Below are 27,145 nucleotides of genomic sequence, written 5' to 3'. Positions count from 1 at the left end.
TCCACAGACTCGTGTTAAACTCACAAATTATTCCCAAAGCAATCCACACCCACGTACTTTCATTCAATTCCTTTCTTTTCATTTCTACTTTCAACAAACGTAATAAATGGTAAAATATCTACCATTTATATAATTGCCTTGACCTTTCCAATATTTATCGACTCCTTTAAAATATTTATGATATTTAACATGGATCGGTTATAAAACTGCCAAGACCGAGTCGGTCCACACACGAAGTATAATAACAGTTTTTGTGAGTGCCGCTTTTAATTTGTATTGAGTTTTTTATTATTTTTACACCATAAACTACAGAGAAACATGCATTTATTGAACGTTCAATGGTGACATAAAGGTAGCGGTCTTGAGGACAGTAAACCACCACTGAAAGTAAAGAAAGAATTGCTATTATAGTGTTCTACATATTTAAAGTAAAAAATGGGTAATAAAGTATATACAGATAACAACCTTTTAGTGTTAAGCTTTAGTATGCCTATATTATAGTTGTATATTAAAATTTCAAAGGAAAATTAGACAGTCGGAATACAAAAAAAAGCTAAAGACAAAAAGCAAATTGAATCCTAAAAATACTCGTATAGCGCCTGTATTTATATAGCGCCTACATGTCCAACGCAACCCTCTTGGGAGAACAAATAGGTATCTATTCTGTAAGGGCTAATAGTATTGTGTTTATCGAGACTTGAAAACTTTGTGAGTCGCCTTGTTTTATTATTAAAGTCCCGTGGATGGAAATTAGTATGTTCAAATTTCTAGATTATAATCTATATTTGTGATGAATTCGCATCCAAATCTATTCAATCATTCTGAAGTGATTGATTGACAAACATCCTTCCTGGCTCTTAAGTCTTACTTCAGTATGAAATTGATAACTCCCACTTATTATTGCATTTCTATATTACAAGTCATAAGTTATTTTAAAGGAGAATGGGCATTTTACTATGGAAGTTGGGCCTGAACCCTTGAGTTGGACCAATACACATGAGATATTGTTTTTATAATAGATCATAACACATACATAACGGGAAAAATATATATAAAAAAATAATCAACCGGGTTTCTGTACAGTCACATCAAGTTTTATTTCTTTGTGTATAATATTTTTTGCAATAAATAACTGTTATAAGACAATGACAATATCTTTATGTTACTCCAATTCACTTTCACTTACAAATACGTACTAATCTTAAGCCTTCTAATAACCGAAATACACTAATATTATGTTTTGTAGCAGGTACTACCTATACCGTGTTTATTATAATTCAACGTAGTAAGACGTTTTTTGTGGTTAAACTCAGTCACTCCAGTGACATTTAGATTTATATTTACTTCACTCGAATTAAAAACACCGTTATTGTGCGCAAAATAATAGCCAAATAAATAAAACTTTTTGCCTTGACTGTACAAGAACCCGGTTGATTTATTTTTTTATTTTATTTTTTTCGTAAGGTATGTGGAATGATCTATCACAAAAACAATATTTCGTGTGTATTGGTCTTAGCCCAAGTTTCAGGCCCAATTTGCCCATTCTCCTTTACATGCTATATGATTCATTCGAAATAAGTAGGTCTTCCGTGTATCACTGTTTGTTCAGTAAAAATAGCTTGTTCAGTATTGATAAGGTATCTGATAACGAAAATATACTATCAGTTGTTACACTTCGAATTTGACTATATGCCAAGTAGACAATTCTAAGTTGATCTCTTAATACAAATACAATTTAAAAACTCAATAATTTAATTAACTTAACGCTGGTTTATATTTGGAGCGAACTAAAACAACCGAAATTACAAAATTCGAAAAATTTAAATAGGACCAACTCCTCTTAGCATCTCATTCTACCCATGCAACCTTTACCAAAGATTTTTTCCCCAAAAAACTCAAAAACCGTAACAAATTATTAGCACCAACATTCGAGCATATCTAATCACCAATCTACGATTAGTCACTAATTCTCACATCCGTTGCCATAATCGAGTTTATTTGAGAAATTGGGTCGCGGGTATCTTCTATTCATTTGATAACTTGCTAATAACATTACCCTATATAATTGAAAATCAAACGAACTTACCAAGTGAAGTTCGATGACAATTATGTGAGCAGCTTCATTCGAAGCGATTTATATTGACGTGGTGTAGTAGCGTTCCTAGCCTGAGCCTTGCACGGGTTTTTTAAAGTTATAAGTACATATTATTAATTTAAATTTATATTTTTATAATTTTTAAATTATACTTTTTTTTTTTTTTTTTTTTGTGGCAACACTATTTACCCCTACCATTTACCCCCATCATTTCTCAAACGGTTCGTTACGATGTGTACCTAAGTCATTTGTTGAGAGATATTTCACATTTTATATTTATATAGGGCAGGGAATATATTAAAATGTTATGCAATACGTTTGTTGTGGAATTAACCATAATCTTAGGGTGGGTATCTATAAATCGCTTCGAATGAAGCTGCTCACATAATTGTCATCGAACTTCACTTGGTAAGTTCGTTTGATTTTCAATTATGTTTCGCAGCTTCATTCTTTGCGATTTATATTGACGTGGTGTAGATGTTTAGAGTAAATAAAATGTGAAATGGTGATAAAAAATGAAAAACTTATGGTAAGTTTTATATTTTTATTTGCAATAATCAATAAATAAATTATTAATTACACTTAATTTTCATAATTTAACCATTAATTATTTCTTTTACAGGTTACAATCATTATTAGATAACAATGTTTTAGCAAAGCTGGTAGGATCAGTAATTACATGTCTATTGTAAAACTTAGCAAATACTGCAGAAGAATCGGACCATCCCGCAGTTTTGCGTATAACATCAATGTTGACCCCAAGTCTATTGGCAGTGGATGTGGACGCATGGCGAGTACTATGAGCACTAAATATAGAAGTATCTACTCCGCTGTTATGAAGCGTGTCCTTTATCCATTTACTGAGCGTCTGGGAGGTAACTTTTGAGTATGGTTTTTTAAAACTAATAAATAAATGATCATTATGTCGAAGTGTTGATGTTTTATTTACGTACGATTCTAGACATTTGGCTGGACAGATTTCCGAACGACTATTGAAGTAAGGAATTCTCAAAAGAGGCTGTAACGAGTACGGCTTAGAAGTTTTAATTAAATCTGAAATCATTATGATTATTTCACTGGTCCCTCTTATATCAAGGTCTTTTAATTTAATAAGAGCAAGTGTTTGTACTCGATGAGCTGTTACCAAAGCCAATAGAGTTGCAGTCTTTTTGGAAAGAGTTTCCAAACTGAGTTCATTATTTGGCCACTGTTGGGCTAAATATTCGAGAACTATGCTCGGATCCCAGGTTATAAGATATTTAGGATTTGTTGGCCTCGATTTGAAAACTCCTTTCATAAAGCGTTTTACCCTATCATCTTCTAAATTAGATAAAATTAATGATAAGGCAGACTTATACGAGTTAATGGTACCGTATTTAGCACCTTTATTAAATAAATCGGTAAGAAAATGTAAAACTACAGGGACAGATGCCGAGATGTAGCTATAGTTGTGGGTACTGCAGTAGTTTATCCATGTTTTTATGCAGCCATCGTATTGTTTATAAGTCGAATCAGATAAAGATGATAACATAATCTGTACTGTATTTGGTGACAAGCCTTTCCTTAGTAAAGCTTGCCTGAAAGCCTCGCGGCAACCAACTTCAGAGTTTTGTGTAGGTTGTGGTTGAACCTGAAGGGAGAAGTTAATAAATTAATATCAGGTGCAAAATATATGGGCTTAGTTGTCATTAATTTTTGAAAAATTGGGAACCAGGGTCGCGTAGGCCAATATGGTACCACAACTATACCCTCTGCCTTATCTTTTATAATTTTTTGCATTACCTTTGTAATTAAACAAAACGGGGGAAATGCGTAAAATAACTTATTTTTCCATGAAACCGTAAATGCATCTACCGCCCATGCATCAGGGTCGTTTTTCCAAGTTACATATGTGTGACACTTTGCATTACATCTACTTGCAAACAAATCTATTTCAGGAACACCAAAATTAATAGTTATCTCATCATATGCATTTTGGTTTAGTTCCCATTCTGTATCATGAAATTTCTTCCGCGATAATTGGTCTGCTTCATAATTATCCTTTGTATTTATATAGGATGCAAAAATAGTTATTTTACGCATTTCACACCACTGCCAGATTTCTCTGGAAACCACATTAAGGTGATCATATTGAATACTACCCATTCTATTTATACAAGAAATTGCGGTGACATTATCAATTCTTAACAAGATTCGAGATAAACATAAATTCTTCGCGAAGGATTTAAGGGCAAGAAAAGCTGCTTTTAATTCTAACTCATTAATATGCAATGTTTTTTCACATTCTTTCCAGTAGCCGAAACATTTATTGTTATTACAATAGGCGCCCCAACCGGTGTTGGATGCATCTGAATAAATCTCTAAATTAAAATCTTCAATCCCGAGAGGACAATTACCTATATCTATATTACGGATCCACCAAAACATATCCGATTTTAAATTATCCGGAATTTTAATTATCTGTTCGTAGCTAGAGTTTTTAAGCAAACACATGTATTTATACTTTTCGAAAAGCTTAGTATATAACCAAGCATATTGAATTGCGGGACAAGCTGAAATTAATAAACCGATAAATTGAGCAAATTATCGTAATTTGCATTTTTTAGTATTTAAGACGGTAGAAACTTTTTCTTTAATTTTTAACTTCTTATCATCGGGTAGTTTTAATAACATATTTTTAGAGTCGAATACAAAACCTAAAAATTTGCATTGCATCTTTGGTACTAACGAACTTTTCTCTAAGTTAATCAAAAAACCTAGTCTTTCAAAAAGTGTTTTGGTCAAAGTTATGTTTTCTTGGCATTCTAATAGTGTTCTACCAATACAAAAGACATCATCAAGATAAACTACTGATATCATACGATGTGTTTTTCTTAAAAATTCAAATATAGGTTTTAGAAGTTTTGTAAACACGAATGGTGCGGTGCATAAACCAAATGGCAAGCAATTAAATTCGTAAAGGACTCCATCATACTCAAACCGTAAGTACTTTCTGTGCATTTTATTTACTGGCACTAAAAAATAAGCATCTTTTAAATCGATAGTTGCCATAAAACAGTTTGAAGTTATCAACTTTGACGCAGTACGATAATCCTCCATTTTAAAATGTTTAGTTTCAATGAACTTGTTAAGGCATTTTAAATTAAGAATAAATCTCTTGTCACCATTTGGTTTAGACACTAAGAAAATAGAGGATAAAAACTCGCCCGGTTCATGGTTACAATGCGATATCGCATTTATAGATAATAATTTCGACAAACACGTATCAAAATCTTGTCGTTCTTGTTCCGTTTTAGGACAAACACTAGGCTTATCGGTTCTAAATGGATTGGACTTAAAAGGTATAGAATAACCTTTAACCCACGATAAAATGATCTTATCACTAGTTATTTTACGCCAGTTATTAACATAATGCTGGAGTCTTCCAGCATATCGCACCTGGTCGATTATTGCCTCCGTTGCGGAGCTGGTGTCTTCGAAGGCGGGTACGTCCGGTCGGGGGGTCGTCGTGCACTGTTGCTTGGAGGTGGACGCGACGCCATGTTGGGCACACGAGCGAAACGATTGTCGTGGCGTTTGGTGTCCGCCTGGCGCTGCTGAGGAACATAGTTCAAACGGCCCTTATTAACTTGATTAGTCGACACAGATACAGGTCTATTTTTAGGTTTTTGTATATTCTTTAAAGATTCACCTGACTGTTGGATAGACTTGGCAGCTTTAAGTTTTTCCGAGATATTCTCACCGAACAGTAACGCATCTCGTTTGGATTCTATTAGGGCGTCTTTTAATTTGGTGTTAATCGAGGATATTACGAATTTTCTTCGTGTCCTCGTTTCAGCATGATGGCTGTCACACAGTATACGGCACGCATCACTTAAAGGCTTTAAAATTTTTTGTTTTGATGTCTCATTCGCTATGACCATTTGGGTGACTGTTGCAAGAGCAGACAGTGCAACCCCAAGTTGTTTTTGCCTGTAGCTGAGCGACGTGTCTCTTTTAATTAAAGCTTCAGGCAATGCAGCCTTTACCTCCGGGTTGAGAGCAGGGGCCAGCAACAAATCGCAATTATTGGGAACTAGATATTCTTTGTAAAGGATATCTTTTATTTCCTTAGGAAGTCCTTTGGAAAGGATGTCCTGCCACCTGCTGGCGACATCCTTATGGATCGCAGGGCCGAGCGAAGTGTCGGTTTTTGGAGCGTCTCCTAACAATTGGAGGACGTCTTCACCCAGCTCCAGCTCTTCATTTTGTTTATCACTGTCCGCCGATGTTCCCGGTTGCGGTTCAACAACCTCATCAGGTCGTGGCGAGTCAGGACGTGGCGCGATTTCTTGTGGTGACAAAGGCGGACATGGCGATAGGGGCCGAGGTGCCTCATCAGTTTGGTGGTCTCTCAGTGGCGACTGGCAGTATAAGGACCCAGGAGATGGCACATCCAACGGCTCACCTGCAAAAACATTTCTATTTAGCAAATGTTTTTTAAAAACAGTGACGGTATCAGCCCAAGTATAGCAGTACGCGTCTCTTTATTTGTGATAGAGGAAACCCAGTTACGGTATCCTCGGATCACTAAGCATTGATTGATGTTGGTGATAGTAACAGCCCAATTTTAGCAGTACGCATCACTAATCAATCAATATAAAAAACCGTTGAATTTTTTAAAAATTACCAACTTACATAACATATTTTCTTCCGATGCATCGCTTGTAGATTGATTTGCTCTTTTGGCAAGCCGATTTTCTAGTTTTTTAATCTTTCGTCTAATTTCTTCGTCCGTTTTTTCATGTTTCCTTTTCTTCCCCATATTGAGCACTAATTATTTTAATTTTTTAATTTTAAAATTCAAAAATTATTTTATCGGAGACGTGCGAAGGCTTGAGCACGGAAACGCAGAATGACTTAGGTACACATCGTAACGAACCGTTTGAGAAATGATGGGGGTAAATGGTAGGGGTAAATAGTGTTGCCACAAAAAAAAAAAAAAAAAAAAGTATAATTTAAAAATTATAAAAATATAAATTTAAATTAATAATATGTACTTATAACTTTAAAAAACCCGTGCAAGGCTCAGGCTAGGAACGCTACTACACCACGTCAATATAAATCGCAAAGAATGAAGCTGCGAAACATAATGCGGATCTGAGGAGGTTGCGTCACACGTACCAACCTGATGGTGACGTCATTAGACACGTTATCCGTATTTCGTTTGTAATAACGTTTAGAATTGTAAATTACATTATATATGAAGTAATTAAATGCTTTATTTATAAAGAATGACTAGCTGATGCACACTGTTTTTCGTGTGTATGTTGGTAAGCTGTCCTTTACAAAGTTACGTTACTGGTTTAAAAATGGTTCATTGTATATTTAAAAGAAATATACATTTGACATTCGCTCGAGCGAAGTCGCGGGAAAAAATAGCTATAGCACCTAACTAGATTGATATTTTTCAACGAGTTTCTTATTTAATTAAAAAAAACAATTTAACTTGTATAGACTTCCTCTTAACGAAGGAAAAGTAAACAGAAATAACGATTGAAAGGTGCTAATTAAAGTTTACATGAATGAAGATAATACCGACTCCAATCCAGGTCAAAATATTAAAAATTGTTGTAGCCAAGCAATTTGCAGCGCTTTGTATCATTCACGAGTAATTAAAATCGTTAAATATGAAAAGAAAAAAATATTACGAAAACAAAAAAAAATGTATTTTCACGGAGGCTAATTAACTACGTTGCAGAGCGATAAAATAAATGAAATTAGGTCACGTGTACGGTATTAAATAATTTAAAGAGTGAATTGGCTTTGTGAGTGCCCTCTCGACCCGGTTCCCTCTAACGCTTACTGCCTGGTGATGGTTACTGCGACACTACTCATTCCGCCAGCTTCATTTTACCAGCTAATGATGGTTATTATGTAAAATGTACGTTTTTGCAGCTTCCCTCCGACATGTCCCAATTTTGTGAAGGCCACTTTATTATAAAAAGATTTATAATAATTACGGAAAGTTTTAAGGACGTGGAATTTAAATGTCACTTATTTATCTCACTCGAAACAGCATCAATCAAGAAACTCGTTATACTTTTATTTCCGATTCCTTCTTAAAGAAAAAATCTCTTCTGTAAGAAATAATAAAGAATTTTGATTAAACACCCCATATACAAACAACAAGTATTACATAAAACAGGTACATACAGTGGAAGAACTTAATTCGAAGTCGGTTCAACAAAAACAATTGAATACCTCGCAATTAAAACACAACAAGACATTTCTTTTAACACATAAAGCGCATACCAATCATAAATATTCGTTCAGCGTTGCGCGCGCGCACCTTACGGAATATTAACTTTTTGCTTACAAATTCAGCACGCAGCGAGTGACGTCACAGCGCAGGTGGGTCAGGTTCAATGGTTAACCTTTTACCGGTTGTCCAATAAACCTGAATGTGTATTGTCTTGTATGCAACGTATTTCATATTCAGTTGATTGACATTTCAGTTTTTACACAATTACTTAATAGGACTTAAGCGCGTCTAACACGGTGAAGACTGAAGATACTGTAATATTTTATCTTAAGATACTGTAATATTTTTTGTTACAGTATCTTAAGGTATCCGGTATCAGCGTTCTGATCATCATTTTTCTTTTTGTCATTGCGTACTGACAAATGTATGCGCGTACTAGAGTACACACGTAAGAAGTGAAACTTCTTTATGACCTTAAAAATGTCACGAGTATGGCGTAACGCAAAAATGTCACGCGTACGGCGTAACGCAAAAATGTCACACGTACGGCGTAACGCAAAAATGTTACACTAAATTTTTGTCCAACCCGGATAAAGAAGTTTCACTTCAAATATTACAGTATCTTAAGATAAAATATTATACATAGTATCTTCACCGTGTGTGACGCGCTTTAGATTCTTAAATATGAATTTGCTCGATCTATCATGAATTTACAATAAAATTTTTCATTAAGGAGTCACGATTATAATTTTACGTTAAGTACCTGCCTACTTACATACGATACCTCCTTCAAGGAATATAATTTTAACAATACCTAGTCCTTAATCTTACTCTCCATCAAGTGTTAATCTAACAAGCTCTAATATACATGTGTAATTATTCTAATGATACACATGTATTACACTACAAAGTTATAATATAAACACACTAAAAATAACCAACGCAAGTATACAAAGAACGTATACACCAAACCATTACCGTATCACAAAGCAATCGCAACAAATTCTCGACAAGCCAGCGCAAAACATTTTAGAAATATTTAAGTTGTGAATCGATCGCAAGCATTGGTATCAAGTTGGAAACTTAGTCGTAACTTCGAAGCCGAAACGCGTTGTTTGTCCACAACTTTGCATTTGTGATATTATGCCAACAGCATCGTATTATATAGTTATATACCTACATGTAACATGACGAGAATATTTTGTAAGCTCTTAACGGTAACGTGATATATCTGGACAAAACAACCAGTTTGTAAATCGTTTACATCTTTTACAAGTCTACACTTACATTATAAAAGAAATTTACATGTACCTATATCATAATGGATTTGTAGCTAGTTTGAGTAATCAGTGGTTTTAGTTACAAAATTAATGTGTCTGCATATTGCTTACTAGCTGTGCATTGCTCAGCTCCTATTGGTGTTAGTGTGAACTGTGATGATAATATATAGCCTATAGCCCTTCTTAATAAATGAGCTAACACTAAAAGAAATTTTCAATATAAGCGCGTTCAAACAAACAAACTCTTCAGATTTATAATATTAATATAGATTTCTACTCTAACTTGATTAAAACTTATTTTTAAAACTAAATTGCTATTTTAATTTGAACATAATATTGAATGGAAATCCATCCAAATGATTTGTTTAACTATTCGACTATTATATTCGGTAATAGTTATTATATAATAGCAATCCTTGGGAAGACCTATTAGCCAAGAAAACCATCAATACTAATTAATTAAGCCGAGATCAACTAATTAGTTATAATACTCAATTATGTAGATCTATACTAGTTATTTAACGCTATTATGTTTATTGTTTTTAAATTAAATAGTTTTGAACGTGACTAACGTTCAAAACTATTTACGTAATCGCATACCTACCTAGTCTAAAAGTTTCTACAGTAAAATTTAAGTGTGCTACTATTGTCACCGATAACTTCCACACGCGAGCGGACCCGCGGTTTATCGCTAGTTTTATTACATTATACAATCATAAGCTTCCTAAGTCATTAAAACATGAAATCGTGAGAAAGTTTAGAATCCGCACAAAGGCTTCGGCGCTCGGGACCGGATTGAATGCACCTGCGTATGTACCTGTGTTTATGGTATGAGGTATGAGTTTACGCGGCTTTTGTTTTTAGGATTAGGAAATAGAAAATTATTACTTGTTATTCAGAATTAGTATTACTAAGTAGGTACTATGGACTTTTGTATCGTTCATCGTTCGAAGCGCTTTTGAATCGTCAAAATTTATAGTTTATAAGAAAGCACCAATTTGTAAAGAATTTTCAACAGAAAAGAGCCGAAAAGAAACTATTCAATTGCCACTGTCGTGATGATTACGTTTCTTAAAATATTCAGGTATTATGGTTGTCTATACAGCATACCTAAACGAAGTCAAGATTAAAAATTTTACGTACATAGCCTTAATTTCTTCTATTTTCTGTTTATTAATGAGGAAGCGATAACAAATTATTAAGAAAGTGTTTGTATAAATTATTATCTGTAAAGAACAAAAATACTAACCTTTCTTCCTTGCAAAATTCAGTTAGTAAATAAGCCCCGCTACATTCTCTCTCTGGATGCCATTTTCCATACCATAAAGTGCAGTGCACACTCGACCTTTCACGCTGCGCCCGCGCATTCCGACGGAATTTCTGTGTGCCCGCGCCCTTACTTAATATTACACGAAGTTCATTTGAAAGTCAAAACTGTACTTTGTTTCTGCTATCTGCCATATGGATTCCGTGATGTGGAATAAATATTCAGTTTTATTATTGATCGTATGTAAATGGATACAGATAGGCATACCTAATATATTGGACAATGTGGGATTAACTTTCGTTGAGTTTTACATAAGACAGTTGGCCAATCACGAGTAGACTGACCATCAAAATGTGTTTTGTTCAAAATATAAAATTATGTAAGTAAATCCTTATTTGCTTTATTAGCTGAATCGCTTAAAAATATTTTTCGTTGCTAATAGCTGATAAGAACTTGGGCCGATTTTAGATATATCGGGAAAAATATGTCAATAATGTTTCACTTCTAAACATTAAATACACCCCCATACACGAGAAACTAGACCCCGCTATAGAGCAAAAGAATTCGCATAAATTTAAATCCAATAAAGGTTAAACTGCGATCTCAAAACATAAACAAAGCCGTGTAAGGCGCCGCCGCAATTACTAGTAATTGCTGAGAATTATCAGTAATTACTGATCGATACTATTCAGTATTTACTGACTTTTTGTCTTAACGAATTAAGATTATGCGATATTGATACGGTTTTTGCTTGCGGTTATGTGAGCGGCGTCTGTGCTTTGCCATTTTCATTTCGATTTATTCGACGATTCACTGCTTATTGCTACAGAATCCTTTGGTATTTATGTGTAACATGGTTGGAGATTAGACATAAATGGATTTAAATAATCTTTTGATGATGATTTTATTCAACCAGATGTTCTGAACACGCGAGCTAGTGTGATCAAACTGACAGAAACATCTGTATAAATACCTACATAACATATTAATGAATTGTTAACATTTAATTTCTTAATAATAGGACTTATGTTAAACAATAGTAATATTAAACATATAATCAGCTAAATAACACTGTTTCCGCTACAAAACGTATAACCTTTGGCATTCCGCTTTGCTAGTTTTTACTCCAATTGGCTATCAGACGCAAGCAGTACATAACCAAATGAAGCTATTATTAACATCCAGTGCCGTATAACAGATCTGAGGTTAATAACACATTATCGATTATTGAATCGATAACCGCACTCGATGTTATCTCGAATTATTCACCAATAATGAGATAACTGGAATTCTATGGACCATTAATTCGATGTATCGAATGAGTACGACTATAAATCCTGCTTCTCAGATATCGATTTTAATTATTCCTCCTTATCTATAATGAAATTGCTTTTCCCATTAATGCCTAAGTGCATTCTGGGAGCTAGGATTCTTGCGTAATCTTTCTTGTATTAAGACTTTATTCAATACGCGCTGGGAATATGATTAATATTGCTGTTAAGGAACTTACCGAGTTAAGTAACCTATTTGCTATTCTATTTTCTAGCTGAATACCAAATTTCGGACAAATATATTCAGTAGTTTTTATAAAAACTAAAAACAGTATTCATTTTCTGATATTCCGCTTTTTATTCTCAACTTAGAAGATTAAACGAGTTAAATACAAGAAAAAATATAAAATAGTCGAGCTAAAAATCCACGTGCCCTACAAAAGCTTTGGCCATCATAAATTTCAATTACCGAAACAGCACTTGATGTTAGCAAGGTCGCAAGGATACCAGTTCGCCCACTGCCCTGGTACCCGGGTGGGCGGGCACAGCCTTCGGATTGCGTCATCGCTAGATACGTCTGCCTTTTATCTTTGTTCTACTGATGTATATAAATGATTCATTTGATTGAGGCTTGATGTCACGTGCATTTGTAATAAGGAAAGAAGTAAGTACGATTTCTGATTGATATAGGAAATGATACTGTGACCAGAAATCTTGGTTAAAACTTAAAACATAATCGATGATTTTATCATTTATTTAAAAGTGCCCAAATTGTAAACATTTCGTTTGTGAAGAAATTAGAAATAAGCAATAGAAGCAATGGTAAAGCTAAATTAAAAATATATGACGAAAAAATCTAGTTGGCTTATAAAAGGCACTTCCTCATAACACCATTCCGCAATGTAATAAAAAATAAGGTCAATATAATATTATTAATAGAAGCAGAGCTAATGCAAATCGATCCAGCCGACAAGTGGGTTTAATCAAACGGAGGAAATTACCTATAACTGGGCGCAAATGGGTCACACGCGACCGTCCCTGCACTGCGATATAACTATTCGAATAAAACCGGTTTTAAAACGCGATTTCGATCCGATTTAATCTCCCATTTGTTGGAATGTCTCTTCACTAAATATAACGGTGATTACCGTTTTAATACCTCTATTTGTTAGTTAGTTTAATATTTTATTAGTTTCAACAAAAAGAAATAAGAAACGATCTTCTCCGCGATCTTAAAGGAACCAGGTTTAATGCTATCTATCACACACACATCCAAACCGTTTACGCTCATATATTTGTCATAACATAAGCGACATCCAAAATTCCGGTCACAAAGATTAGCAATGACGTAGCACCTTAAAAATCTATAAAATATTTTATCCTTAAAAAAGGGCGGTGGAAACCTTTAATAAAGGTATGGGCTTGCGTTATGCTGCCAGTCCCGCGATAAAATTGTAACGAGGCTCCTTGAGGGGTTAAGATACGGTTATAGCTCACGGTATGTATCGGTACAAGCGCCGCTAAACTTGCTCCGAAATGAAACACAAAAATTCACCGCTTTTAGAGCTTCATAAAATATTTTCTTGTTAGGCTCGAGGTTGGCTCGAGGCAACAGCCCGTTTTGCCGTTGCTTACCAAATTATATCAACCAGACTTAATTTTATGATATCTTATCTTAGGAGTGACGCAGGTTCATAGTATGTTTTGTTTATTTTTAGTGACTGAAATCTCCCGTTGCTAACCTTTAACTTTTAACCTTTGAAACCAATTTGATTGATTTTGCTAGATTTCTGTGCGCGGATATAAGTTTTAATGCACTTATTATTGCGAAGAGAAGTTATGAAGGTAATTTATCATCTGTATGAGTTACTTGCTTTTGCTTTTACATTATCACCAGTTAAAATTCGTTGGATACCTACTATAAAGTTTTTAATTCTATTTTACTTGATATAGTTAAAAATTAAAATAATCTACCTGCTTTCTTCTAATCAGTAAAATCAATATGACTCTCATCACAGTGCAAATACTAACCTTTAAAATTTAATCCTTATTTAACTAAACATAAACTTAAAACATTACTTCAATATTAATCGTTTATCACAACAGCATCTCAAAAGCACAACCTGAATTTCTCTCGAAGAATATAAATTGGAATACTTTTAGCGAATAAATAACAGTCTTTTAGATAAAGCAAATCTTGCAGTGAACGAAATAAGTGCTTCAATTTGGGAAACAAAGCCGGCGGAATTCCTTCGTATGTCTAGAGTCTACGTGCAACAGACAGCGACAGTACGACTATGAACTTGGCGACGATTGAACTGTAAAATTTAAATTTAACGGTTTTAAAACTGGTTTAAATTTTAGTATTATAATGTAATGTGTCATATACTTTTCTAGCGTTTTGCATTTATAGTCCTTTGAATATGTTTACTAGTTAAAATGTAGGTATATTTCGCCATACTAATAAATAAAAACATTATCTAGAACTACAACTTTTACATTAAATTAACAAATAGGACAAAATATAATTTATTAATTATTAACGAATTTTCTTTCATCTTCACATCTAAAAATACCATGTTTATCGTAAATAAGAAATTATGAATTATTATGAATTTCTTTCTTTCATATTATGTTTAAAAACATCTTAATTGTGCCTTCTGTATATAATATAAAATATAAGTTAATACGCAAATATTAGTTTAATAATTGCATCCATCGAAGGATTATCCCTATATAACACATTAATCAATTATCAATCTCAGGACATTATAATTAATTCGCTCCATTTGTATATGTGTAATGCACAGTAATGGACAATCATACACAATTAGCTGTCAGTAATTTAGTATCCACCGACCCGTACTTGGCCAGTGACAAGGGGCAAATGAGGCAATTGCCCAATAGCCGTTTAGGTCAAGTATAAATTTGTATGTTCGTCTCTTCCATAGAAAGAGTGAATTGATTTTGAGACTCAAACATTAAAAAACCAGTGATAAGTTTTAATTTTATTTTATTTAGATTGAAAATGAATACGCATTCGTCCCAAAACATAGACCCCACCTATATTCATAGATGACTACTTCACGACAACTTCCTTTGACGCCAAAATTGTAGCGTTTACGCAGACAATAGGCTAATCTAGACCCAATGCGAAATACTAACTAGATAAGAAAAGCTGTGGTATCTACTGTGTACATGTTTTGGTTTTATATAACTTTGAGATGTTATTATTTCGATTATGCAAAAATTAATATCAAACAAAAGAAAGTGCTTTTTATGCACCAAGAACTTGGTTGATAGACTATCAATATCTTCCAGACAATTTATTTGTACTATGAATTTAATTATAGGACTGGTTGTCATTCGCTCTGTACTTTCAACTAATTTTCCAACTTCATTCGCAGTTTATTTATAACCCTTACAAAGTCATCGATTCCGTTAAAACCAGTGCAGTAGTTTGATTGCATCGCCCACACATAAAATTTTGCATTTATATTAGTTTCATGATAAAAATAGTTAGAAATATCGCGTATTCCCTGGCCCATGTGACAGAAACGGAAAAATGGCGTCGAAAAACCACATCTTGGCTCTGGCAGTCTGCTGATTGGCTTCACAAATTCACAACAATTTCCTTTTCTTTATGGTCATCACGTTTTAACTACAATTGACCAAATCATGGCGTCTGGTGCCTAGCAAGGTGCAAAGGGTGAAGGGTTCTCTCGATTGTGGCTTTAAGAGAAAATGTCTTACGCATATAAATATAAAACATTTGATACACACCTACGTACATCATTTTGCAACTATTATTTTATATTGCAAGTTAATGTATTTCTTACGCTTACAAATAAAATATTCAAAAGTCATGTGTTTAAACTTTCAATTGAAGTTACAGTTTTCGAAACCTACAGCGGACTATTAATAAACTAAGTTAACACGCAATAAAACTATTCTCTGTACACATTAATTATCTCAGTTTGTCAAAAATAACGTATATATTCCACGATCACAATACCCACACAAAAATAACATCAATAGATTGCCCCGTCACGTATATAATGTAGACAATAAGTATTATACCGTCTTCATAAACGTTACGTATAAAAGGCGATAAAAATAACTTCCAAAATTATATTTATGATATCATAAGATGAGAGCTTTATTGTAAGGAAGCCCTTTATAATAACCTAACGTTAGAAATTCATCTATACTAATATTATTAAGCTGAAGAGTTTGTTTGTTTGAACGCGCTAATCTCAGGAACTACTGGTCCGATTTGAAAAATTATTTCGGTGTTCAATAGCCCACTTATCGAGGAAGGCTATAGGCTATATATCATCACGCTAAGACCAACTGGAGCGGAGCCACGCGGGTGAAACCGCAGAGCGCAGCTAGTACAATATATTCCTGTATACTTACTAATGTTTTTTGTTTAGATATTGTAGAATTTTAACGGATTTTAAACGTGATTTATTCTGCACTAGAAAATATTTAATACTGGATATAGAATTAATTGAGTTGTAAATTGCATCTGTTTAGCATTTAACAGAAACACAGACATACAGAATGAATTAATCAATTACTAGCTTCCCACCCGCGGCTTCGCTCGCTTTGTCTAAAACCTAATAAATTATATACAAAAACCTTCACACCTTTAATCACTCTATCTATTAAAAAAAACTACATCAAAATCCGTTGCGTAGTTTAAAAGATTTAAGCATACAATATGTATGTAGTGATTATATTTCAATGTGCAGTATTTACATATTATATATTTCTGTGTAAATTATTATGTATTTGTTTTTATGTATATTTGTAATTTTGTACAAAGGGCGGTTCCCCAAATTAAGATAAAATAAATAATGCTATTAAATAAAACTCATAGTTTATTTCCAACTAGATGTATCTAACTATACAACTATCCATGCTATTACTGTGTCGGCGAATTTGGCAACTCTGACTAATTCGCTTTTACGACTCCAAAATACAATTGGGTTAAAACTATATTATGTTTCTTTATTTGTATTAAAACACGTTTATATTTAAAGTTGTAGAGCTCTTTTATTCTTAGCTAAATTTAAGAGATTTGAAACTAATATTTTTGCAACTTGGCAGTTTAAGAAACGCTTATTAACTAATCTAATAGCTTCAATTGGGGATGAATTACATGAATTGGCCTTTTTCCTTCATCTAAAATGCTCAACCCTTTTAATAACATAATTTTACATAGACTAATATGAAGCTATCTCTTCTCAAAAACATGTAAATTCTTCACTGGTCCAACACTATTGAAACTCAGTTAAAAATATGCATACATAACTGATTCCATTTCAGCATCTCAAAGATGAATAGTGAAGCTGAAAGGTATTGATTCAAATGGTGTAAGTGAGGTTTGGCGACTAATGGACTGCGCCTCGAAAAACCAGGCTTTTAGCGCACCTTTGTGGCGTAAACTGTATTCAGATTCTGGAACACGTTTCGTGTTTTGTAACCGTTTCTGTTAACAGATTTTAAAGAAGTCTTTCGATTGAGAATTTGATTCGTGAAATGGTGATGTCGTAATAAAACCGATCTACCGTTATTCGTATCTCAAGCGCTATTTAAATTATTTCTTAACCCCCGACGCAAAAAGACCGGATGTTATGCGTTTATTAGGTATGTAACTTTACAAAATTTAGTGTAATTTCGAAATGACTCATATAAATTTATGTAATGCTATCAACATAACTTTTAACTGTGGATTTAAGATCCGTATCTTGTTCTTTGTTTCGTTGAAGTTAAAAAAAAACGTTATTTGGGTGCAAATAACGTATTATATAATGATTATCACCGTGTAGCGTGTACTATAGAAAAACACGATATTCATCAACACATTCACACAAAAGTCTAATCTATGATTTGACGATAGCTACAAAACACAGCATCCAGGACAAACAATAACCTGCCGAAGAATAAATCTCAGCGACGTCAGATGGAGATTGAAACATAACTAGGTTTTACTGCGCCTCTTTCGACGTGATCCGACTCATGATTGATTCTAATTTGATTTCCAGAATAAACTATACATTTGTTAACAAACTAAAAATGTTATTATATGAGGCCAATCAGAAAATATAAATATTGAAAAATGATATATCTGTTTGTAGTAATATGTATAAAAATAACAAAGTGAGCTAATATGCAAAATCCAAATCAAAAACCTTCTGAAATAAAGTCATTTCAAAATACCACACAAAACGTAACACATATTCTTAATAGCTATACAAATATGCTATTTTAAACTGATAATAACATTAGCATATTAAGTTACAAGCGATACGGCAGCTCATTACCGCCGCCCCGTACCTGTTTGGCGTCACGCCAGCCCGCCGGCCCGCCAGCCCGACGTGACGACGTGACACCACTTTTATTGCATAGCGCGTGTTTATTCAATGAATATTGATGCATCTTCCAATACCACTTAACCTATGGATATTGATGCATTTTCCAATACAGAGTCTTTTTATATAAATCAGTTGTAGGTACTATACCTACGCTTGAATGTGGTACCTCATGGCATAAGAATAAATGCATTCTTTAAAACAAGTTGTATAGCAGAGATTGTGACCGCTTTGTTGCAATATTTCTAAGTTTTAAATGAGTTTGTATTAGATTTTCTTGTTTCATCCTTTTTTGTAAATTTGCCTTTTTAATCAATGAATAAATTCAATCAATGTTGTACGGTATGTGTATTTAAATGACCTTCATTAGGATATTTTGAAACCAAAAGCCTTCCTAGATCTCAGATACTAGAGTTATAACTTATACTATACACTAAACATTAAAACCAACTTTAAAGTTAGCCTCCAGCTAATTTGGAACTAGGATATAGCGTATAAATTATTACTCCAGGCCATCTATCTGCATACCAAATCTCAACCAATATGATTCATTGGATTCAATAGTTTGTGTGAAAGATCAACAAACACCTCCATATACAATATTTCAAAAAATATTATTATTTCTATAACAATGCTATAAAACAAAATATCAAAATCAACTTAAAAAAAGTTTTTTTTTTATTACATTAAATATATTAATATCGCTACTTACACCAACACTTGCCAATTTATTCATACAGCATTCATTCAATGTTTAGTGCTGAACAAAGTTTAAAAACCCCACCATGAAAACATTTCATCAAAAATGAATCCCGAACGTCGCCGAACTTTTCGCATCCGACGTAAAACATGAAATTTTTACAGACAAGCTACTGACTTGTAATTAAGAGTTTGTAACAAGATTCTTTCGAGTATCTTGTCACGTAGATCGTCACGCTCTGAGGGTGAGCTTCCCAATCTCGAGAATCAAGAGTTAAAATTAAAACTAATTTAATACTAAGTTATGCCTGAGTTTAGCCGGAGTTAGCAGAGATCTTAGATAGTTTATGTTGAACTGGTGTCTCGCAGCTAACCATATCTTTTAAGTTCCAAATTCCTGCTTGACGTATGTCCCCTAACTTATAATTTGCTTAAGTTCAGAGTTTCGCGCTGGAAAACAAGGGAACTTTAATATATTGCCGCCGCCGTGCGGTTTCCGAAATTAATACTTGAATTCTTATTGCATTTTATTTGCACTTGCTTTGCATCGTGTCTCCTTACATATAATGTTGTGTTTTCAACATGAGAACACCTTAACCTTAACATGATAATTTTCGTAATCTAAACGGTACGAATAAAACTTCCTAAAATAGTGAACCAAATACGAATGAAATAAAAGTAGGTATACGAATTTAATAGTATTGCTGTAAATTGCAAATAGAAAAGATTTTGATTTAAACATGTCTAAATCAGGTTTTAAATCCAGTTAACTTTATATTCTTGTTAGGTATCAATTCAATATGATATAATATAACAGATAATGGTGGGTCTAGGACTATAAAACCTTATTATGGATCGTAAATGAAGCTCGTAATTATTACGAGATTTGATGACTTAACACTTTTGTGTCACTTTTATTGTATTTATGAGCGAGTTCGTTATTTCCTCAATTTTTATAACTTTGAATAGGAATTGGCTTTAATAATGTTTTATATGATTTTGATCTGTATTGAGATAAAGTAATATTGCTCTGAACAATTTTTATTATTGAGATAGATAAAAAGGAAACAGTAAATGGGCATAGCTTGGGAACGACTGGAACTATTTGGTTATTTATTATTTATTAAAATTGATACATAATATAGTATTTATTCGATTAGATATTCATCATGTTAGCGTCAGAATAAGCAAGTAACTATTGCCTACATTTGTATCTTTAAAAGTCCGTGAATATAGAAAAGTAATGTGGGTTTATTCATTTGTATAAACGCTTTACGAGATTTACATTAGCGGGTACTCCAGTGTTGCTGGAAAAAGTCTTACAAAAGATTTAAATTTTCGCAACACTGGGTGAATTTTTCTCAGTCTTTTGTTCAAAGAAAGTTTTTTGTCGAAAGTGTTAGAAGTGGGTTATTCCGGGGCTTAAGTTACTCTCTCAGGTATTTGCCTTACTCAAGGGTTAGACCTACTTCTGAGATTCATTTATATACTGTGGCCTATAAAGTTCTTAAGGTAAAAAAGAGAGAACGAAATATTATAACATTTTAAAATTAATCTTTATAAATAATTTAATAAAAACAATTAGCGATACGGTCTTCAATAGCTTTTAATTATTACATTTCTAATTGAGCTTTATTTGTATTCTTTAACGGTTCAATTTAATCACTACATAGTATAAAACAAAGTCGCTTTCCCTGTCCCTATGTCCCTATGTCCCTATGTCCCTATGTCCCTTTGTACGCTTAAATCTTTGAAACTACGCAACGGATTTTGATGCGGTTTTTTTTAATAGATAGAGTGATTCAAGAGGAAGGTTTATATGTATAATAACATCCATTAAATAGTGGAGAAGTACTGTTATTTTTGAGGTTTCTAATGTGATGTCGTAAATTTTTACATTATTTCCGCTTACATTGCAAACGCAGGCTGAACCCTACGAGTTTTATCAAAATAATGTACTAAGTATTATACACATTGAAAAGGTCTACAGAAAAGTCCGCGATGGTATATGCCTATCTCTTATGGATAACCCACAATAACTTTTTTTTGTCATTTACATTTTACGACAAATAATGGCTAATTTTCGATGCGATTTTAACCAATACAGCATTAATCCTTAACCAATTAAATACCTTGAATACATTGTTCATTTAATATAGATCTATATGGCCCTTTACACCGTATGATTTAAGTGAATATTTTCGAAGATATTACAGATTTAAAAATTGCGGGACGTAGCGTTTGCGGCGGTACCGGCCGGCCGCCCGGCTATCGGGCGAGTCGAGCGGGCCGCTATGTTTTTAATTTTATATACAACTAGCGACCCGCCCCGGCTTCGCACGGGTGCAATGCTGATACTATATACACTACAGAAAAATTGTGAACGTTGTATAGGTATAAAAATATAGCGGCCCGCTCCGGCATCGCAATTCGCACGGGTATAAAATACATAGCCGGGCGGCCGCAAACGCTACGTCCCGCAATTTTTAAATCTGTAATATCTTCGAAAATATTCACTTAAATCATGCGGTGTAAAGGGCCATATAGATCTATATTAAATGAACAATGTATCCATGGTATTTAATTGCTTAAGGATTAATGCTGTATTGGTTAAAATCGCTTCGAAAATTAGCCATTATTTGTCGTAAAAAGTAAATGGCAAAAAAAAGTTATTGTGGGTTATCCATAAGAGATAGACATATACCATCGCGGACTTTTCTGTAGACCTTTTCAATGTGTATAATACTTAGTACATTATTTTGATAAAACTCGTAGGGTTCAGCCTGCGTTTGCAATGTAAGCGGAATAAATGTAATTTTTTACGACATCACATTAGAAACCTCAAAAATAACAGTACTTCTCCACTACTTAATGGATCTTATTATACATATAAACCTTCCTCTTGAATCACTCTATCTATTAAAAAAAACCGCATCAAAATCCGTTGCGTAGTTTCAAAGATTTAAGCGTACAAAGGGACATAGGGACATAGGGACAGGGAAAGCGACTTTGTTTTATACTATGTAGTGACGTTCACAGTTTTTCTGTAGTGTATTTTGTATCAGCATTGCACCCGTGCGAAGCCGGGGCGGGTCGCTAGTTGAAAATAACTTTGAAATTATCGTTGTCGTATTTAGTATTTCAAACTAATAGAGTTCCTTTTCAGACTTATTTCATTTAAGTTAAACTCAAGTAATTCCCAACGGAAAACTAAAATCATCTATACTGTAATGTAAGTTGATGGAGAATAAAATATGTAACAAAAATGAAAGAAGCTCTTAAACAATTTCGCAAAACAAAATCTTTTGTTATAAAGTAAAACAATAGTAAGAGTTCTCGAATCTTCGTTGATTTTAATAAAGAAAGCAACGACACTCGAAGGGAATTTTCATCAAGATCGCGGAATATCAAGTGACTAAGATATTGTAAACTCTTTATAGTATCAAATTATATAACAAAATGTCGAGTGGTTTAGTTAATTCGACATTTTTATTACATTTTACAGTTTAAAATGAGTTGAACGTATTTTTATGAGTAATTAATAATTATGTTTATCTTTTGTAAGTATTTTACTTGTAGATGTAAGTTTTACACGAGACCTAGAGGATTTAAATTCTTTGCCATTGTAGCGCTTTGTCTTTCATGGTGTTAGGTATTCCTAGATATTAATTTGTATTGTACTTAAGTTTCTTCCTGGAGTTAAAATTAAATAAGCTGAAAAAATAAAATCTGTACATTGATAATAAAGATCATGTTTTCTTCCAACAACTTGTTTCAAAAATATAAAACCCCGATCCATCGAAGTGCAATCACTGCCAAAATCTAAAGGCATTGTAAATCGCGTTCACTTTAATAATAAAGTAGTGAGAAATCAAATCGGTGGCACCGAATCAAACATTTATAACGTTTGGCGGCGTGCCACGTTCGTTGTGTAACCGGGATTATGCATCTTGCAGTTTTGATCGCAATGAGGACGAATGTGTGGAGTCCCCGACGCATTTGGGGCAGTTTTGTACGGAATGAGGACGAATGCGTGGAGTCCCCGAAGCATTTGGGACTATTATTCACACGGAATATGACTTGTAAGTTTTTAATGCGAATGTGTTTAATGTGATATTTACGTATGCGGTGTATGTTAGAACTTGACATATTTACGGTACACTGAAGTTTTCAAAACGAGTTTATCACACAATTTTAGTATATTTTAGTGAATGTTAATCATTATTCAGACTAGATTACATCCGCCATATTCCTTCATTATTTATCAATTTGTTTTTCTTGTATGAATACCTAATGAAGTTATCAAAAAATAGAACATTTTACAGTCGTGAACTTTTTCATTTCATCAAGCAATAGTAGCCTAGGATGCTATTAAAAAAAGTAAATACATCCAATATACAGAATTCCGCAATCGTGAAACATTAATAAATTCTGTTATTTAAAACAATATTAAAAATTAAAAAGAATAATAACCGAAAGTACGAGGTCCGCCCACGCCGCCCGCCGCCCGCCGCCCGCCGCCCGCCGCCCGCCCAATATGCCTGGATATTATTTTATTAAAATCTTCGCAGGTACGGACGCTCCGGAAATATGAAATAGCTCTACATTCTCTTTGCTTAATACTCTTTGACCTGTTCAATCGTTTGTTCAGGGTTAACTAGCTGTTGCACGCGGCGGTGCTCGTTAATTACGATTTTATTCATATAACATATTTACATTGTTCTGTGGTTTATTCCTTCATTTTAACTCATGTCTCTTTCAGATTATGCAGTTTTGAATCTTATTTTTAATTTTTCTGTCACGTTATAGGGTTTCGCTGAAAAATATTTCACCAAACAAGGTTCATACTTGTCTATGTAGAGTTCATTTACTGACATTGGTACATAGAGCAATCTAAGATATTTCTGATTCATTGTGTTGAACACACACTACTGAAACACTCATATTTTAACTTAAATAACTAATAACTATATAAAAGTTCAAACCTCAAAATACACACGCTTCCACAAAATGCATAAAACTATTTTATAACTACCGGAAAATTGTTATTCACGAACTAAACTAAGAAACACTCAAATATATTTCTAGCAACTAAATAGTGATGTGCATAATTTATCGAGCATTAAAGTGGACCATAAATATCGTATATGTGCAATGTAGTATAATTCTGTGCGGAATTGGAGATATTACTGCGCGATGGTGTTTATAATGCTCTCGACGGTCGTCTTCGTTTGCTGTGTGTGTGTGAGGATAATAATTGCTTATTGCATTTCGGTATGTAAATCTTGTAGTTTGTACTTTTATAACTTATGTGTATGTGGGGAGTGGAGTAGTAAGCTAATATGAAAATTAGTTTAAGACATTATATTAAGCAAATATGTAGGTGTGTATAATTTTGATAAACAAACTTTATTATATTATGTACTTATAATAATTTGTCTATCTAGTTTATTGACTATGTTAATAGATTATACAGAGGTTAATTATTTCAATTTAACTTTTTAACAAATTATAGACTTACTATACCTTCTAGCTACACATGTGCCAATATACATGTGTATAAACTGAATAGGGTAAATAAAAATCTCCATCTTTTCTTCTTAACATCTTACTCTAACATTTGCTATAAAGCTTATAGATCTTTACCTACAGTTAAATCCTCGAAGCCAAATAGATTCAATATCGATTACAATAAATACGAAATATTTATTACGTTTTTAGTTATCCGATGTTGAAATAGTTATCTTGGTCAGTCACGACTGCCGCTGAACGACGTCAAAAAGCCGCTGTAACAGAAAGCAATACAAATCGCTCTCTTTGTTTGCGAAATGAATGCAAATTATAAGCTAAAATATTCGGACAGCCAACAAAAGGCAATAAGGCAATCAAACGAAGCGTCGATATCGATAACTCACCGCGAACGTCACTATAAATCAGCGCGCTCTCCGCAGATAGTGATGCCCACGCTGCAAACAGATTGTCGATGAATATTCTAATCTTGATATATAAATGAGTTTCCCAGTTAGGCGCATTTAGCTGCTTTTAAATTTACAATTATAAATATCTACTCTTACTTCTAAATTCTGAAACAGAACTGTTTTGCATTTTACACCGATTTTACATCATCAAGTTAGCTCTAATTTTCACACTTTTACGTTTTCTACTTGACATGGTAATACTTATTATGATTTTTTTTTTTCATAAACAATTATATTAAAACATTTGCAAGATATTTTGTGTAATTACTTTTAGTTTTGGTTTTATCTGCGATAAACCACTTTTGGCGCTCTTTTTTTCTCGAGATAAACGTTTGATTTTGTCACGATAAAAGTGGTTTATCGCAGATAAATCCAAAACTAAAAGTAATTACACAAAATGCTCTGAAAAATATCTTGCAAATGTTTTAATATAATTGTTTATGAAAAATAAATCATAATAAGTATTACCATGTCAAGTAGAAAACGTAAAAGTGTGAAAATTAGAGCTAACTTGATGATTTTTTTTTATCGAGTAAATTTTAATATTTTATGTTTTTGATTAAACAGAATCGTTGAACATATCATCTAGTTTGATATATATTTTATTTTTTAGATTTGGTCTTGCATATTACACGTATCATCTAATAGAAGATTGGTTATTTTGCTTTATGCGCCCCCTTAAGTTCGTTAGCCATATATTATATTATGGTTGGATTTACATAAGCCTACACTATATAATGTAAGCTATATCAAGCAAACCCGCAGGTAAAAGCTAATTTCCAACATTAACCGCACTGCAATATTGAACGTCATTTATTTTTATAATAAACACGAGTTCAGTTGACATCCACTCCACTGTAACAGAATTCAATAAAACAAACTATTTGTATTATTTTTGACATGTAAATACACAGGAGATATTTGTGTTCCAATGTTCAGACTCTTGCTTGTTTTTATGAGACTTTTTTTAACAATTCAATTATTTGACTTCATATTTTTACCAATTACGTAAGGCACTCTACACTGCAACTGCAGTTGTTAACAAAACCATTATTATATGATAGAGTGATAAAATTTTCCCATAAAAGTTGTAATTTGTAACAAACTTCCCTCTGTAAGAAACTATGTTTTCTTTTATAGAATTATTGCTCGTTACTTCGTACATCAGTGCAAAAGAGTATTGAATTTATCTGGAAAATATCAAATAATTTACAAATAAGTATAATAATTTTCATAGGTGAAGCATAACGAATATTGACGAAAGTTGATTATATATTTTCATATTTATATACATCGTAAATAAATATGAAAATATACAAAACGATATGACACTACAAACACAAAGACGTGACTCGAGCCGTTCCATGCATTTGTCAACCAAACAAAGATGAACTCCGAAAAGCAATTTAGCGTCTTGCATATTCGGATCCCGTATCGAGCTATCACAAGCACGTCTAACTCAAATATGAGATCGGTTTAAATTGCGGCCGCAGTGTGAAATTTTATGCATTAGTGTGGCCCCGTCTGCCGCAGAGCTGTCAACTCGCACGCGGTTGTGACGTTTGCTTTGTGACGTTTAGGATATGTTGTCTTTGGAATGCCGAATGTGTACAACTTTCTGCCGCTTGAATATCGAGTTTTTTGCCGATACTTATCGGATCGACTTTCCGAATCGATGCTTGTCATTTGTCTATAGTCCATACTATTTCATTAACTGTTATAAAATTTGTCATGAATTAAAAGTTCTGAGATAGAGATAGAATAACGATATTTCTCTGATATTTTTAGTTGTATAGTTTCCTATTGATATATGCAGGCGTCAAATAAGACCATCTGCCTATATTTTACGATATTGAATACGCAAGTTACATTTTCAATATTATAACCGAATTAAGCTAAAGCATATCACCACGGATATAGTTATTCCGTGA

General features: G+C 33.3%; 2 protein-coding genes across 6 annotated transcripts in view; one reads left to right on the top strand and one right to left on the bottom strand.

Moving 5' to 3' along the window:
* The window catches only part of LOC149490122 (uncharacterized), a 225,467-nt gene that overhangs the window by 95,971 nt on the left and 102,351 nt on the right, over positions 1 to 27,145 (top strand). The gene's annotated exons all lie outside the window — the stretch shown is intronic.
* Positions 5,706 to 7,058, bottom strand: LOC149490123 (uncharacterized). Its single transcript, XM_089709672.1, has 3 exons — positions 6,773 to 7,058; positions 5,787 to 6,542; positions 5,706 to 5,749 (listed from the first exon to the last, which is right to left on the bottom strand). Exons 1-3 carry the CDS (start codon positions 6,897 to 6,899, stop codon positions 5,706 to 5,708), a joined length of 927 nt encoding a protein of 308 aa, XP_089565798.1. The 5' UTR covers positions 6,900 to 7,058.

The sequence above is a fragment of the Colias philodice genome, chromosome 2 (genome assembly GCF_061535455.1).
Source record: "Colias philodice isolate Cphi_HAF_F1 chromosome 2, ilColPhil1 Martin Lab GWU primary, whole genome shotgun sequence".
Taxonomy (NCBI): domain Eukaryota; kingdom Metazoa; phylum Arthropoda; class Insecta; order Lepidoptera; family Pieridae; genus Colias; species Colias philodice.
The sequence above is the reverse complement of the archived record's forward strand: the minus strand, read 5'-3'. Positions and strand labels throughout refer to the sequence as shown.